This window comes from Acomys minous (genome assembly GCF_964271855.1).
Source record: "Acomys minous genome assembly, chromosome: 12".
In the NCBI taxonomy this organism is placed as follows: domain Eukaryota; kingdom Metazoa; phylum Chordata; class Mammalia; order Rodentia; family Muridae; genus Acomys; species Acomys minous.
Window position 1 is genome coordinate 86,491,520 of NC_140493.1, and position 16,814 is coordinate 86,508,333.

At 40.2% G+C, this 16,814-nt stretch overlaps 1 protein-coding gene across 10 annotated transcripts in view; it reads left to right on the top strand.

Annotated features, from left to right (window-relative positions):
• The window catches only part of SPAG9 (sperm associated antigen 9), a 133,961-nt gene that overhangs the window by 93,550 nt on the left and 23,597 nt on the right, over window positions 1-16,814 (top strand). For 8 of the 10 annotated variants that reach the window (XM_084803315.1, XM_084803318.1, XM_084803319.1 and 5 more), the window contains 11 exons: window positions 710-840; window positions 2,342-2,398; window positions 3,274-3,447; window positions 5,584-5,713; window positions 6,326-6,415; window positions 6,827-6,994; window positions 7,364-7,535; window positions 11,350-11,568; window positions 11,796-11,991; window positions 13,789-13,914; window positions 16,058-16,138. In XM_084803315.1, the coding sequence (XP_084659441.1) occupies window positions 710-840; window positions 2,342-2,398; window positions 3,274-3,447; window positions 5,584-5,713; window positions 6,326-6,415; window positions 6,827-6,994; window positions 7,364-7,535; window positions 11,350-11,568; window positions 11,796-11,991; window positions 13,789-13,914; window positions 16,058-16,138 (1,544 nt within the window). The remainder of the gene's footprint in view (window positions 1-709; window positions 841-2,341; window positions 2,399-3,273; window positions 3,448-5,583; window positions 5,714-6,325; window positions 6,416-6,826; window positions 6,995-7,363; window positions 7,536-11,349; window positions 11,569-11,795; window positions 11,992-13,788; window positions 13,915-16,057; window positions 16,139-16,814) is intronic. The other 2 variants (XM_084803317.1, XM_084803320.1) reach the window with 1 other exon arrangement.

Here is a 16,814-nt window from a genome sequence, read left to right on the forward strand (position 1 = left end):
GACTATATGGATTGATAGTTTGAGAAATGAACCTGTTTTGGAACTAAATAAATGTCACAGACCACGAATGTAAAATATTAGAACAGGGACTGGAGAGATGGCCCAAGGGTTAAGGGCACTGTCTGCTCCTCCAGAGGTCCTGAGTTTAGTTCCCAGCAACCACATGACGGTTCACAACCATGTGTAATATGATCTAATGTCCTCTTCTGGCCTGCATGTATGCCTGCAGAGCACTGTATACATAATAAATAAATAAAATAAAAACTTAGAATAATGCTTCCAAGTAAAATTTATGAGGGTGCTGGGCATGGTGGTGCACGCCTTTAACCCCAGCACTCAGGAGGCAGAGGCAGGCAGATAGCCCTGAGTTCAGGGCCAGCCTGGTCTGGGGCAGCTAGGGCTACAAGAGAAACCCTGTCTCATTCCCCTTCCCCGCCCCTCCCCCCCAAAAAAACCCTTAAGATTGGTTTAAGAATGAGTCTAACGGGGCTAGAGAGATGGCTCAGCGGTTAAGAGCACTGGCTGCTCTTCCAGAGGTCCTGAGTTCAATTCCCAGCAACCACATGGTGGCTCACAACCATCTATAACGTGATCTAATGTGCACTGTATAAATAATAAATAAATCTTAAAAAAAAAAAAAAAAAGAATGAGTCTAACATCAAACATGTGTAAACTCCCGGAGTAATTTGCCATCCTTTTATCATTATAGAGCGACATTCCCACAGCCCAGAGGAAGAGGTTTACCAGAGTAGAAATGGCCCGAGTTCTCATGGAGAGAAACCAGTACAAAGAGAGGCTGATGGAGCTTCAAGAAGCGGTTCGATGGACAGAGATGATCCGGTCTGTATGAGAAGTGCTCTGATGCTTCCTGGTGTTTCATTAGATGCAGGTGTCCCTTCACTGTCAACCAACCCAAGTCCTGCCTGCGGGTTTATGCCATTTAGTTGTCCACAGGGAGAAACTTTCTTAGTTAGCGTTTAGATTAGTATTAGAGCAAGATCAGAGCTATCACAAGACGAGGTGTCTCCTGAGATAGTACAGAACCTTGAAGATGCTCCCCTAATCTGTAAGATATCATTGTTGTTACTTAGGAGTAATGGTCATTTTTCTAAAAGGGGGAGGTGTAATATTCCTTCTTATTCTTCCTGCAAAATATACTTTCGTTTGGCATCTTTCAGTCAATTAGATCTTTGTTTTTATTATTAACATTTCTTTTTCTTTTTCTTTTTTGATTTTTTGAGACAGGTTCTCTCTGTGTAGTCCTGGCTGTCCTGGACTCACAGAGATTCACCCTCCTCTGCCTGCTGTGCTGGGCTTACAGGCATGCGGCTCCACCAGCTTCATTAGCGCGTTTTAATGATGAAGTGCCAGTGTGTGCATATAGTGCAGTACAGCCATCAAATCCCGCTTCCTAGTGTTCACGCTCCACACCTGCTGCCCTTTAGTGATCACTTTTTTGTATTAAGCCGGATTCCTTTTTAAACTATCACCTGTGAGAGGACGCATAGTTGTCCTTTATTGGCTCTTAAATCTCACATAGTGCTGCCATCTAGTGGTTGCAGTAAGGGTTCCCGCCTTTAACTCAGAAACAGCTATAGAAAAGTTTGTCAACTGACTTCTCATTAATTTACTCACATTCTCAGGTTTGGATTATCACATCAAATTTATTTATTGTTTTTAAGTTTGTAAACCTAACCTCCAACCTTTACTTCCTTATACTACATCATTTTTAGAACTACTTACTTAATAAGTGGCCAATCAGAGCAGTATATAGTTGCAAGCTGTTTTGCGAGAGTTAAGAGTATATATTTTAATATTTTTCCTGCTTTGATATTACTTCTTGGTTTGCTTTGGTTTGGTTTTGTTTTTGAGAGAAGGTCTTATTTTAAATGGCTTCAAATTTGCAATCCTTGAGTGCTGGGATTAGTGTCATATACCCTGACACCCAGCTAAATGCTTTAACATTGTTAGTCATAATGGTCTGCTACTGTAGTCTAGCCATTCGAAAGACAAAGGCGAGAGGATTGCTTGAGATCACGAGTTCAGAGCTAGTCTGGGCAACATAATGAGACCTTGTTTCTTAACAACAACTTTTTAAAAAGTGGAAAAATTTAAATATCAACATTGAGGCTTTTTGGCTCTTTGTCTAACACAGTGTGACAAGAGTGTGAGCTCTTTACCTAAGCAGTATTAGATTTAGCAGACTGCTTCATGAAAGGTCAAAACAGTTGCTTGCTGAATGTAATGTTGACTCTCCTCTGTGTGTCTCATGAGTTTCCTAGATCTTTTGCTCTTAGGAAAAAAGAATAGAACTATCTAATAATGCTTTTTTTTTTTTAAGGGCATCACGAGAAAATCCAGCCATGCAAGAAAAAAAAAGGTCAAGCATCTGGCAGTTGTAAGTATACTAAGGACCATAAGCACAGATAATACTTTGAGATAATAACATTATACTCACTTTTCCCAGTTGGGAGGAAATAGCTCAACTGAAATTCTTCTCTTTAATATACAGCATGCCAACTCGGTAAGACTATGCTTGAAGACCCAGAGTAGGCTATCGTAAGCTGCATTGTGTTGGCTATGCATTTGGTGGAATCTTCTGCTGCTTTACATAAAGTAGTGGGGAATTGACAGTTACATGAATTCCCATCAAAAAGAAGAACTAGTAGTATTTGTACTGCTTGGTTGGTCCGTGTGTGTGAAACACCTGAGTACTGTGTGTTTACTGAAGTTAAAACTTACCCTTTTAGGATTAATCTGTTTACTGGAAGCATACGTGTTTTAAAACTGAAAACGTGAAAATGGTTACTTAAATTGATCTTAGAAAATTCATGATTGAGTTAATTTGGTGATGTGTGTTCTTGGTGTAATAGACCATTCTAAGGACTTCTCACTAAGCTTTGCCTGTCATCACACAGCTATTACCGCTCTGCTTAACAACCACCGTGGCTTTGTCCCACATAGGAGCCAGCCAGGGAGCCCTTGTGTTGTATTTGTTCAGTAGAAGCTGTCTGTACGCAAGAGCATCTCTTTCTTTGTGGAACTTGCTTATTGAAGAGCAGGCATCTGGCTTTCTGGGCAGTAGTTTCTTTCTCCTGAATGGCCAAGTTTGGCTGTGACTGACTGACTGCTAAGGTTTTTCTAATGTCTAACTGCCTTGTAAAGTTTTGAAATTTTCTTGAGCATAAAGATTTATGGGAAACTGGTATTGGATTTCACAGTGCATGTAATGGACATATCTGTGGGTTTTGTTTGCTTCTTTTGTTTTGTTAGTTTCAGCCGACTTTTTAGCTCTTCAAGTAATGCGACCAAGAAGCCTGAACCCCCTGTGAATCTGAAGTACAATGCGCCCACCTCTCACGTGACTCCCTCTGTGAAGAAAAGGAGCAGCACATTGTCTCAGCTCCCCGGCGATAAGTCCAAGGCTTTTGATTTCCTTAGTGAGGAGTAAGTATTCCAAACAGCTGGGCCAGTGTAAGTTAATAGAACCCTCTTCAGTAATTCAGATAACTCTAATGGAACTCTTTCTGGCCAGCCAGAGCCTGCTCATCCCAGTACTCAGGGTGCTGCTATGGGAGGATGACCATCATGGTCTGTGTACAGCCTGGCCTGTGTAGACAACTCAAGGCTAGCATCAGCTATACACTTAAACCCCATCTTAAAGAACGAAGGGACTATTTTGTGGGGTTGGGTTATGGAGAAGAATGGGAAGGAAAAATAAATGGATTTCTGTAATGTGAATGGATGCCTTTAAGTAAATTACCTGTAGGGCATAGCAATATAATCCTAAACCTGTGGGAGCTGAGGCACAAGGATTGTAATTTGAGACCATCCAGGTCCATGGGGTGAAATTTTGCCCCCAAATGAATCAATGAATGAATAACTTGTAGCCAATACTTATGAAAATTGCACTTAAGGACTAGTGAGCTGGCTCAGCCAGTAAGGGTGCTTGCTGCCAAGCTTGATAAACTGAGATTGATTCCTGTGTGTGACCTATATGTTGGAAGGCAAGAACTGCCTCCCACAACTTGTTCCTTGACCTCCCCAGGCATACCATGGTACACATGCAAACACACATACACACATACATACAAGTATACACATGCATGCATGTACACACACATGTGGGAGATAAATAAAATGTAGTACAAATTTTTGGAAAAAAATTGGGCTTCATAGTTTTCATAAGGAAAGGGAATTTTGTTGACAAGGAAGTATTGATAAAAATCATTAGAAATATTGGACTTAATTTAAGCCTTTAATCCTAAGTGTTTGAACATTTCCTTTGGTTGTCAAAAGAACTTGGTTTTCCCTTCTCACTCTGCTACATGCATGTGGATAAATTAATCTCTCAGAGCCCACTTTTTTCGCTCTGTTTTGTTTTCTGTTTTTTGAGACAAAGTTTTACTGTGTAGCCTTGGCTCAGGCTGGCCTTGAGCTCACAGCAACCTGCCTGCCTCTGCCTTTTGAGTGCTGGGATTAAAGGGCTGTGCCACCATGCCCGTCTCACTTTTTTCTCTCTGAAAAATTATTATAACCTATTTTAAAGGTACTAGGTTAATATTGTATACTATATATAATGGCTGACACACATTAGAATTTGTTAAGTATGGTTTATATAGAAAATCACCTTGCAAAAATATAAATGGCCAAAGAAAGAGAAATTATTTTTAGAATCATTTTTATATTTTACTCCATATCTCTAAAATTTGTTACTAAGTCAGTTTGCCTTTTTTCTTTTCTAAAATAAGTGAATAGGAGCAAAAGAGATGTCTGAGGTGTTAAGAACACTGGCTGCAATTCCTGAGGACCTGGGCATGGTTCCTAGCATCCACATGGTTCACAATGGTCTGTAACTCCAGGCCCAGGGAATCCAATGCTCTCTTCTGGCCTCTGAGAGCACCGGACATGCATATGGTGCACAGACGTTCATGTAGACAAAACACAAAGTTAAAATAATTAAATTTAAATTTTAAAAATGAAATAAGTAAGTAGAATCTAAAAGTTTTACTTAATCACCATCCTGAGCTATGTTGTACCATGGCACATCTGGCATTAAAAAAATTCTCAGTATTTGTTAAATAAGAAAAGGGAGGGCTGGAGAGATGGCTCAGAGGTTAAGAGCACTGCCTGCTCTTCCAAACATCCTGAGTTCAATTTCCAGCAACTACAAGGTGGCTCACGACCATCTATAGTGAGATCTGTTGCCCTGCAGGTGTACATGCAGGCAGAACACTGTATGAGTAACAAATAAATCTTTATTTTAAAAAAAGGAAAGAAAAGAAAAGGAAGATCCCACATTACTTCAGAATTCTTTCCTTTTAAATATAACATACGAAACATTATAAGTTTGATGAATAATAACTCACTTTAATACAACATGCTGCTTACTGCTTGTTGAAGGCTGGTTTCACAAACATGGAAAGAGGAAGGGTTAACTTTGGCATAATCCTGTGGGTGGGAAGGGTGGGGGTGGGTGTTAGCAGTTTCGTGAATTCTTTATGAAGTTGACGATGACTCAGATTCTGAGATTCAAGGTTTTGTTTCATTCACTTATTTAAAGCTGCACATGTCTTCTCCTAGAACTGAAGCTAGTTTAGCCTCTCGCAGAGAACAAAAGAGAGAGCAGTATCGGCAGGTGAAAGCACATGTTCAGAAGGAAGATGGCCGAGTACAAGCCTTCGGCTGGAGTCTGCCTCAGAAGTACAAGCAGGTAACTTGGGGATGTAATGAGGGTGTCTAGCAGGAAATGCTTGGAAAACATGAACTGAAAAGAATATCCCAAATTGCTCATTTTGGGCTGGAGAGAAGGCTCAGAGGTTAAGAGCATCAACTGCTCTTCCAGAGGTCCTGAGTTCAATTCCCAGCAACCACACGGTGGCTCACAACCATCTGTAATGTGATGTGATGCCCTCTTCTGGCCTGCAGATACACATGCAGGCAGAGCGCTGTATACATAAGGCTCATTTCAGCCTGCTTGGACTTGGCACGTTTAGCGAAATACAAAGGATAGGGGTTTTCAAGGTGTTTTCTAGAGTCCTAGAATGTAAATAAAATATTCTAGGTCTATACTCCTAAAATACTAAGCACTTTTGTGTACAAACATGTACTTGTGTGATTGTGAGTTCCGCCTCCTGCTGAGACTTCTACTTATCGTCTCCAATTGCTGCTTGAGCTTTGCCGATTTTTCAAGTAAGAAGGCTAGAATCCAGCTGAACTTGATTTCAGGAGCAAGTATGTAGTGGCCATGCTTCCTGTGTCTCAGTGGTTCAGTAATTTTACTGTAAGGGGCTTTACTAATGTGTGTCCCCCCCTTCATTATTAGGCAGCCAATGGTCAAGGGGAAAATAAGATGAAAAATTTACCTGTGCCTGTCTATCTCAGACCACTAGACGAAAAAGATGCATCTATGAAGGTAAGCTAATTGTGACACTGACAGAGAGACTTCTCAAACTCTGGTTAGATTCCCCCTCCCCTCTTGGGAGGGGGGAAACTATTTAAACACTGCTTTTGTAATGAAATGATTGCTTATTTTAAAACTTGTTAATTTTTTGTATTTAAAGACAGAATTTCTATATAATTCAGGCTGGCCTTGAACTCCATTTTTTTCTTCCATGTTTTGGTCTTGAATCCTGTACTTCTGCCTCATTTTCTTAAGTGCTGTGATTATATGTATGTGCCACCACACGTAATGTGTAGCATTAGAATATATTACAACACCTGTGGTTCTGCCTTTAGTTATTATAAGAAAAGGTCAAAATTTTCTTACTATTTGTAGAAAAAAAAATGACATAATACCTTTCTTCCCACCCCTGCCTCTGAGAAGCTGTGGTGTGCTGTAGGAGTCAACTTATCTGGTGGCAAGACAAGAGACGGTGGCTCTGTGGTTGGAGCAAGTGTATTTTATAAGGATGTTGCTGGTCTGGACACTGAAGGCAGCAGACAACGGAGTGCGTCTCAGAGTAGTTTAGATAAGTTGGATCAAGAGCTCAAGGTAGGTATGCACTGATGCTCCCTCGCTTGGTCTGTGCGTGTAGGAGTTCAGCTCTTAAATACAAAAGTTATTTGAGGCAACCTATAGTGGGGATTACTACGGGGATGTCCCTTTAACATTTATTTTATTGAGGTATTATTTGTACATATTCAAGTGACTACAGATATATAAGAAGATATACACTTTTTTTTTTACCACTGATCTGCTTTAACTACTAAATTGTAATCTAGTAATACTCATAACAATGATATTTTGACCCTTCCAAATAATCTGGAAATAACTTGAAATATTACTGCATTTAGTAAGAACACAGTCTTAGAGATATTTGCACATTCATATAATTCTAAACATTTTCCTCTGCCTACTCAGGAACAGCAGAAAGAATTAAAAAATCAAGAAGAATTGTCCAGTCAAGTCTGGATCTGCACCAGCACCCACTCAGCTACGAAGGTTATCATCATTGATGCTGTTCAGCCTGGCAACATCCTAGATAGTTTCACTGTTTGCAATTCTCACGTTCTGTGCATTGCCAGTGTCCCAGGTAAAGCGAGGCTCTGCCTCCTCCCTCTCTGTGCGCGCCACATTTCCTTCCAGGTGGACATGGATGTGACTGCTCAAATAGTGCTTCTGTGCTTGCTGTTAGAGATTTTCTTCCAGTAAGAGAAGAAAAGTAAAACTGGAAGCCACTGAATAACAATGTGGTTTTTAACTATTTAAAAATAGTGTGAAGAATATAGTAATAGGAGGCTGGATGGGGGTGGCGCACACCTTTAATCCCAGCACTCGGGAGGCAGAGGCAGGTGGATCTCTGAGTTTGAGGCCAGCCTGGTCTACACAGTGAGTTCCAGGGCAGGCAAGGCTACACAGAGAAACCTTGCCTTGGGGGGTTCAGGGGGAGAAGGTAATATGAGAGGCTAGCTGGCTGATATAGGATGACGAGGTCCTCAAGATTAATTAGTACAGGAAGGCGACTGAAGTTCTGCAATAGATGTGTCAAGTGAAAACAACAGTTCAGAAATACTAGTCAGCCATAAAAGAAATGGCATTCTTTTTTTCTCCTGTTATTTAATTGTGATTGAAACACTTTTTTTTTTTTTGAGACAGTCAGCTTGAACTACATAATGAGATTCTGTCTCTAAAAGAAAAACAAAAAGGCTAAACTGACAACTTTTATATTATTAAAAAAAAAAAAAACAAAAGTATTTACAAATAAATTTTAAAGCAGAGTGATGGTGGCACATATCTTTAAGCCTTTAATCCAGTACTTGGAAGACAGAGGCAGGTGATCTCTGAGGCCAGACTGGTCTATTGGTCTTGCCAGGACAGTCAGCGCTACATAGAGAAACTCTGTATCAAAAAATAAATAAATAAATAACAAAAAAACCCCTAAATTAAATACAATATAATTAATATATTTAAAGTGATAAAAATGGTTTTTCATTGTAAATGCTTACTTTTTTTTTTAATCTTACTAATATTTTAAAACACTGTATAACTTTTAATGATAGTATATAAAAGCCCATCTTTCAAGTAGTAGTCATAGTTTTAAAATGACTTGTTTGTTATTTAGATTTTTTTGCTTGGTTTTTTTTTTTCCCCCAAGACAGAATTTTTCTATGTAGTCCTAGCTGTCCTATAATTCACTTTGTAGACCAGGCTGGGCTTGAACTCTGGGAGATCTGCCTGCCTCTCCCTCTAAACTGCTGGGATTAAAGGCATATGCCACCACCACCTGGCTTAAAATGTTTTAAAATAGTTTGTTTTCTATGTATGAGGGTTTTTTTTTGGGGGGGTGAAGTTTTTTTCAAGATGAAGTTTCTCTGTGAAGTCTTGGCTGTCCTAGACTTGGCTTTATAGACCAGGCTGGCCTCGAACTCATAGAGATTGGCCTGTGTCTGCCTCCCAGAGTGCTAGGATTACAGGTGTGCACTACTGTGCCCAGACTGTGTGTGAGTTTTTGCCTGTGTGTATGTGCCTGTTGTCTGTGGAGGCCAAAAGAAGGCATTAGCTCTTCTGGAAGTGGAGTTACAGATACTTGTGAGCTGCCATATATGTGCTGGGAATTGAACCAGGTCCTCTCTGCAAGTGTTCTTAACCATTAACCTATCTCTTGAGCTCCCACAAAAAAAATTTAAAGAAGAAAAGTTTTATTATATTTTATTTATTTTGTGTGGTAATAGAGCATCATACCGCATGCCCATTTTGAAGGTCAGAAAACAACTCTCGGGAGTTGGTTTTCTCCTTTCATGTGGGTATTGGGAATTAAATTCACGGTCCTCAGGCTCAAAAGCAGGCACCTCTATCTTCTAAGTCATCTCACCAGCCCCTTCCCCCCTTTCCTGACTCAATATTAAATATTACATGTTTTTAATATCATATAGCTGCTGAGGAATTCACTAAGGCAGAAGCGTCACATTCTTTTTCTCAAATTGTACTTTGTCCAATTTATAGTTAATACAAAAAAAAAAATTCTTGAACAGTCTATGTAGGTAGCATCCAAGACAGTATTTCCAGATCTTTATTGAACACAGTGATTCACCTAAGAACTTGCTTTTGTGAAGGGGTAATGCCAGGACTAAAATTGGCTCTCCTAAAACGTGTATTTATCTTGATATTATTTGTGTATGAGTTAATACTGCTGAAACTTGAGCATTGATACTTACCCTAAAATTAGATCCTTTTAGATAAAACCTATTTCTGCTTGGAAAAAAAAAAGTTACTCAATGTTATCTTGACATTCGTATTGATAAGATTTTGCTTACTGCAGTTTTAGCATTTGCCCAAATACAAGAGCTATCCAGGGAATTTGAGATGTCAGTAGAAAACTAGAGCTATAGTAGTTACTGATATGTGTTCCACTTCAATATTTATTTCAGGTGCAAGGCCAGGTGTGGTGTCACATGCCTTTAATCGCAGCCCCTACGAAGCAGAGGCAAACAGAGTACCTGTTTGAAGGCCAGCCTGACCCTATTTAGAAAAGTTCTGTCTCATCCTTTCCCCCAAAAAGGGGAAAAATGTGATTGAATTATCAGTTAATAGATACAGTTAAGCAGGGCGGTGGTGGTGCACGCCTTTAATCCCAGCACTTGTGAGTTCGAGGCTAGCCTGGTCTACAAAGCAGTCAGGATAGTCAAAGTTACACAGAGAAACCCTGTCTCAAAAAACCAAAAATAAAAAAAGAATAAAATAAAATAAAAAACAGTTAACTTGAAGGAATTTGTTTTTGTGTCTATGGGGAGTGAAGCCAGGATTGGATGTGACACATGACTTACTTTTTCTTTTTTGCCCTGTTTGTTAACTTATTGTATATTGGCTATTTAACCACTGATCAGTTTCTTTTTTATTGTATAGTTATTAGTTTCTGAAACAATCTTTAAAATGTTTGTTTTTATTGCGTGTGTATATATGTGGTGTGTGGAAACACTGCATAAGCCCTGGCACATGGATGGAGGTCAGAGGACTGTTGAGTCTCTCCCTCCACCTTAAAATTAAGAGTTACAGCGATGAGACTTATGGCACTTGGGCTTGTGCAGCAGGAGCTTTGCCAACTGAGCTTCATGCTCTCTTTTCTGTTGGCTCAGCCAGGTGTGGTGGTGGATACATGTAATCCAGCTTTTGAGAGGTGGAGACAGGAGGATCAGGACTCTAAGTCAGCCTTGACTACATAGAGTTCAAGGCCATCATGGACCAAGTGAGACCTTGTCTCCAAAAATCACCCCACCTTGTGTTGTTGTCCAACATTAATAAATCTGTATTATAAGTATCTTTTAAATGTTTTATTATTGTGTGTGTGAGTGCACGATTTGGGGAGTTGATTTTATTTTTCCACTTCCCACTGTTGGTTATAGAGACCGAACTCAGACTATCAGATTTGTATAGCAAATTCTTTCTACCTTCTGAGCCATGTTGCCTGCCCTATCTCTTACAAAACCAAAAACAGAGGTATTATTTTTAACATTTTTATTAGACTATAAAGTAATAAAAATGCTATTTCACTTCTAAATTACTTTTTCATTTTAATCAAAATTACTTTAAACTTAACACTGCCTTCTTTGATGTGTTTCACTTTGATGTGTCTCTCTTCAAACCTAGAGTTGCTTTAATAGAAAGTAGCTACTGCGAGCCAGTCATGGAGGCACATGCCTGGAATCCCTGCACAGGGAACCTCAGGGAGGCAGAGGCAGGCAGATCTCTGTGAGTTCAAGGCCAGCCTGGTCTACAGAGGGAGTCCAAGACAGCCAAGGCTACACAAAGAAACCCTATCTTGAAAAACAAAAAAGAAAAAAGAAAGAAAGTAGCTACTGCTTATAGTTACGGAATATTCAAAGAAAGTTGCATCTCTTCTTTTTTTTAAGGAGCTCGGGAAACAGACTACCCTGCAGGAGAAGAGCTTTCTGAATCTGGTCAGGTAGACAAAGCATCTTTGTGTGGAAGCATGACAAGCAACAGCTCTGCTGAGATGGACAGCTTGCTAGGAGGCATCACAGTGGTTGGGTGCTCCACAGAAGGAGTGACAGGAACTGCTACTTCCCCAAGTACCAACGGTGCTTCTCCAGTGATAGAAAAGCCACCAGGTACCTCTGTGGAGAGTCTGAGCCTATTTGAGAGTGCCACGTTATAGTCTTGTCGATCGTTAAGTTAGCCGGGGTGCAAGAGCTGGAAAGAAGATGCTGTAGTGACTGTGAGGAGTTCTCCATGTCGTTACGCAGTGACAAGGAGAGCTCAATGGGGTGGAGTTCCAGAGCAGGGGTTAGTATGGTGAAAAACTCATTCAGCATACAATGTTTTTCTGTTTTTATAGAAATGGAAGCTGAAAATAGTGAGGTTGATGAAAATGTTCCAACAGCAGAAGAAGCAACTGAAGCCACAGAGGGCAATGCAGGGTCCACTGAAGACACTGTGGACATCTCACAGCCTGGCGTGTACACAGAGCATGTGTTTACAGATCCTCTGGGAGTTCAGATCCCAGAAGAGCTCTCCCCAGTGTTTCAGTCAAGGTGTGTATCCTAAATGAGCAATTTGGGAGAGTCTGCACCAAAAAAAAAAAGAATCAACGTAGTGTCAAATAGCCACTCTAGTTATCATCAAAATTAGCCATTATCACTGTTTGATTTTTCCCAAAATAGACTTGAGGCGGTCCTTTTGAATTTGGTTTTCATGCACATTTTGTTGTTAAGGCCTCTGCTTTAAAAGACCAGAGGTCTGGTTAAAACCAGAGCCATTTAGTACATTTTTTATCCCCTTAGATACAGCCCTTTGGAAACTGGTTTCTTTCTACAATTTGTTTTTCTTAGTATATAGTACAACCAAGAGTTTATTAGCATTTATAATTAATTTCAGGGTGAAGTCATGTTTTGAATTTGATAGCCCAGTTTTATATCATCTACTTACTATGCCCTAACAACCCAAAAGAAGGGATTTGTGGTGGGATATAAACATGTTTTGTTATCATTTATTATAAAATTAATTATACATTAAAAATTATATATTGGAGGCTGGGCATGGTGATACAGAACCAGGTGGATCACTGTGAGTTCGAGGCCAGCCTCGTCTACAGAGTGAGTCCAGGACAGCCAAGGCTACACAGAGAGACCCTGTCTCAAAAAGCAAAAATAAACAAACAAATTATACATCAGAGCTAAGTAAATGGCTCAGAGGTTGAGAGTACTGACTGCTCTTCCAGGGGACTCAGGTCCAATTCCCGGCACCCTCATGGCAGCTCTTCGTCTCTGTAGCTCCCCTTCCAGAGTGCCCTTTTGCAGACTTGCAGGTGCAAAACACCAAATGCACATAAAATAAAAATAAATCTTCAAAAAATATATGTATATATAAACATATGTGTATATATATATTTTTTTCAACCTCCTTTGGGGGTGAGGCGGTATACTTGGTTTTTCAAGGCAGAGTTTCTCTATGTTATCTTTGCTGTCCTGGACTTGCTTTGTAGACCAGGCCAGCCTTGAACTCATAGTGATCTGAATGTCTCTGCCTCCCAAGTGCTGGGATTACAGGTGTGCACCACCACCCAGCTGAGGTGAGTGGTTTTTAAAGAAACTATCTCTCCCTTCTCTGTCCCACCTACCCTAGAAGAAACAAAGCCATAATTTTCTATCATGTTTTGGTTTCATTATTTTTGGCTTCTTTTCTTTTTTTTTTTGTTTTTGTTTTTGTTTTTGTTTTTGTTTTATTTTGTATTGTTTTTTTGACACAGGGTTTCTCTGTGTAGCCTCAGCTGTCCTGGACTTGCATTGTAGACCAGGCTGGCCTCGAACTCACAGTGATCCGCCTGCCTCTCCCTCCCAAGTGCAGGGAATTAAAGGCGTGCGCCACCACCGCCCGGCGGCTTCTTTCCTTTTTGAGAGCCACAATTAAAGTCCTGGATATTAACTGACAATATTACTATATCTTATTCTCTTTTCTTCACTTGTTGGTTTGTTTGTTTTCTTCTGGTTTTTGGAGACAGGGTTTCTCTGTGTCATCCTGGCTGTCCTGGACTCACTTTGTAGACCAAGCTCACAGCAATCCACCTTCCTCTGCCTTCCTTAGTGCTGGGATTAAAGGCATGCACCACTACGTCTGGCTTCCTTTTCTGCACTTTGAGCTTCCTAGTTTGTTAGTATTTCTGGTACAGTTGTTAAACTGCTTAATGTGTAAGCATTTTACATTGACTTTTCTGGAATCTTAGTGTTTGTTTATTATAGTAAACTTCAATGTAGAACTGTTCAATTCCTGAAAACTAAAGCTGAATGTACCCAGTCTGCGGTTTTTTTTTTCCTTGTGCCTCATTTTCCCAGTAGTGACTCAGATGTGTACAGAGATCAAATATCAGTATTGCCAAATGAGCAAGACCTGGTGAGAGAAGAAGCTCAGAAGATGAGTAGTCTTCTACCCACCATGTGGCTTGGAGCTCAGAATGGCTGGTGAGTACCAGCATCCTAACACAACATTTCCTAGTAATACAGACCTGTAATTTCAGCGCTTGGGAGGTTGAGGCAGGAGGATTGCAAGTTGCAGGTTAGCTTGAGCCACAGAACCTTCCTTCTTATCCTGGGTTATGTAGTGAAGTGAGACCCCTTCACAAAACCCAAAACTCTTAAGTAAAAGATAAATGAAATGTAGTAAAGGTAAAGATAAACAAAAAGTGTAGATTAATACAGAAAATTTTATATGCGTAAAATGTGTTTTGTTGCAACTTTTATAAACTAGATTTCCATTAATTTTAAATGGTAAAATTAATTTCTTTGTCATAGCATGTTCTCTTTATGTACTATTCTTAGGAAGAAAGGTAAATAGGATAGAGTGAGGGAGTGAGTTTTTTTGAGACAGGATTTCTCTGTGTTGCCCTGGCTGTACCTGAACTCACTCTGTAGACGAGGCTAGCCTCAAACTCAGAGATACACCTGCCTCTTCCTCCTGAGTGCTGGGATTAAAGGTGTGCACCGCCACCTCCCAATGGTAAATGGGATTTTTACATCTGAATCAAGCATTGTAGTATATGCCTATGATCTCAGCACACAGAATGCTGAGACAGAAGGATTATAAATTTTAAGTTAGCCTAGCTTAAAACAAGATCCTCTCTTAAAGAAAAAATTTAAATCTAGTACACAATTAAGAATAAATTGTGCCAGGCAGTGGTGGTACACACCTTTAGTGGATTTCTGAGTTCAAGGCCAGCCTACTTTAGCTAGTGAGTAACAGAACAGCCAGGGCTACACAGAGAAACCTTGTCTCAAACCCCACCCCACCCCCCCAAAAAAAAGAGTAAATAAAAAATGAGGCTGCGATCCAGGCGTGGTGGTGCACACCTTTAATCCCAGCACTCTGGAGGCAGAGGCAGGCAGATTGCTGTGAGTTGGAGGCCAGCCTGGTCTACAAAGTGAGTCCAGGACAGCCAAGGCTACACAGAGAAACCCTGTCTTGAAAAACCAAAAAATAAAATAAAATAAAAATGAGGCTGCAGCCAGGTGGTGGTTGGTCCACAATTTAAATCTCATCACTTGGGAGAGGCAGATCTCTGTGATCTCAAGCCCAGCCTGTTCTACAAAGAAAGTTCCAGGACAGCCAGGGCTATTAGACAGAGAAACTCTGTCTCAAACAACAACCAACAAAAAAAGAGGCTGCAGAGGTGGCTTATTGAGAGTGCTTACTGCTCTTGTAGAGGATCCAGTCAGTTCCCTGCACTCACATGATAACATCTGTAACAACTGTTTATAACTCTGGTTCCAGGTCTCCATAGTTACCAGGTACACACATGGTGCAAGGACATACATGCAGGCAAAGACACACATAAAATTTTTTAAATCTTAAAAAAAAAAAGATAATAAATTATAATTTGAAAGCTCAGAGGATGATAATCTATATTACATGGTTAATTCACTTTTTTTTTTTTTAAATCACAGGGTATCACTGTGTTGATACCTCTCGGCTTTGGCTGTCCTGAAAGTCTATAGACCAGGCTGATGGTGAACTCAGAGATTTGCTTGCCTCTACCTCACTAGTTTAAGGATTAAAGCTGTGCGCCACTATACCCAGCCCAGTTTATTTACTTACTGGTAGTCTGGGGCCGCGTATAGAGCAGTGTGTTTCCAAAGGCTAAGCAGGGAAAGGGGCAGCATTATGTGTCTTTTCCATAGAATTCTGACTTAGCATGCAGGCCATAGTCAGCCACTGTCTGATGTGAGTCACTCTCTCATTGAAAAGTTTATGTACTAGAGATGTTAGATTATTCATGAAATGAGTTTTCTGCAGATAAGGCATGGGGCTACCCAGAATTAGCTGGAGTTATTACTTAATGCTCTAGTATCAATACAAGTTCTGTTTGTGTAAATAGCCTGTTTCTCTCTTAGGGGCTTGTTCCCTTGCCTCCCTTCTCCCCTCCTCTCTGTCTTTCTGTCTCCCTCCCTCTTCCTACCCCTTGCTCTTTCTTTTTTTATACAGAAGTATGAAGCCCTTTTCCTAAAACTTGCATGTTACACTGTGCTCCTCTTGGTGGTATCTGCAGTCATTTAGACAGAAGCGTTGGTAGAGGGCCATGCCTTAACAGTCTTGAATTTACTCCTGCAGTTTGTACGTCCATTCATCTGTAGCCCAATGGAGGAAATGTCTCCACTCCATTAAGCTCAAAGACTCAATTCTCAGTATTGTGTAAGTTATATTTTTTAAACTATTCCTTTCAAAAGTTTTGATTTTGATGTAAAATAGATTTTCAGAGTATTAAAGCTAAAATGTATCTAATGATAAATCACTTTACAAGTTTAATTTGTTTGTTGGCTGGTTTTAACCATTATCTTAGTTACTTTGCTATTTCTGTGATAAAACACCATGACCAAGGAGACTCGTTGAAGGCAGGGTTTATTTGGGCCTATGGATCCAGAGGGATAAGAGTCCATCAGGACAGGGAAACATGGTGGCAGCAGGCTGGAGCAGGGTGTTGGGGGACTCACAAATGGACTACATGTAGGAAGCAGAGACAGCAAACTAGCAATGATGCAAGTCTTTTACACTCTTTTAACAATGCCACACTCCCTCCAAATAGCACCAACCACCCAGAGACCAAGTACTCAGATCCCCAAGACTGTAGGAGACAGCTGGTTCAAACCACCACTGTGCTAGTGGACTAGAGAAATGGGGTGAGAAGGAAACTCTAACGTGGAAAGTAGGAAACATTTAAGTAGAAGAGAAAACTTTGCAGTTGAATATTTACTTTAGTAGTTCTGTATTTGTTTCAGACTATTCCTTATAGCTGGGGAATGCATTGACTGGGCCATTGTTTTACTATTTTTCATATGTTGACTGGCAAAGTTCCAACTGTTTGTTTGTA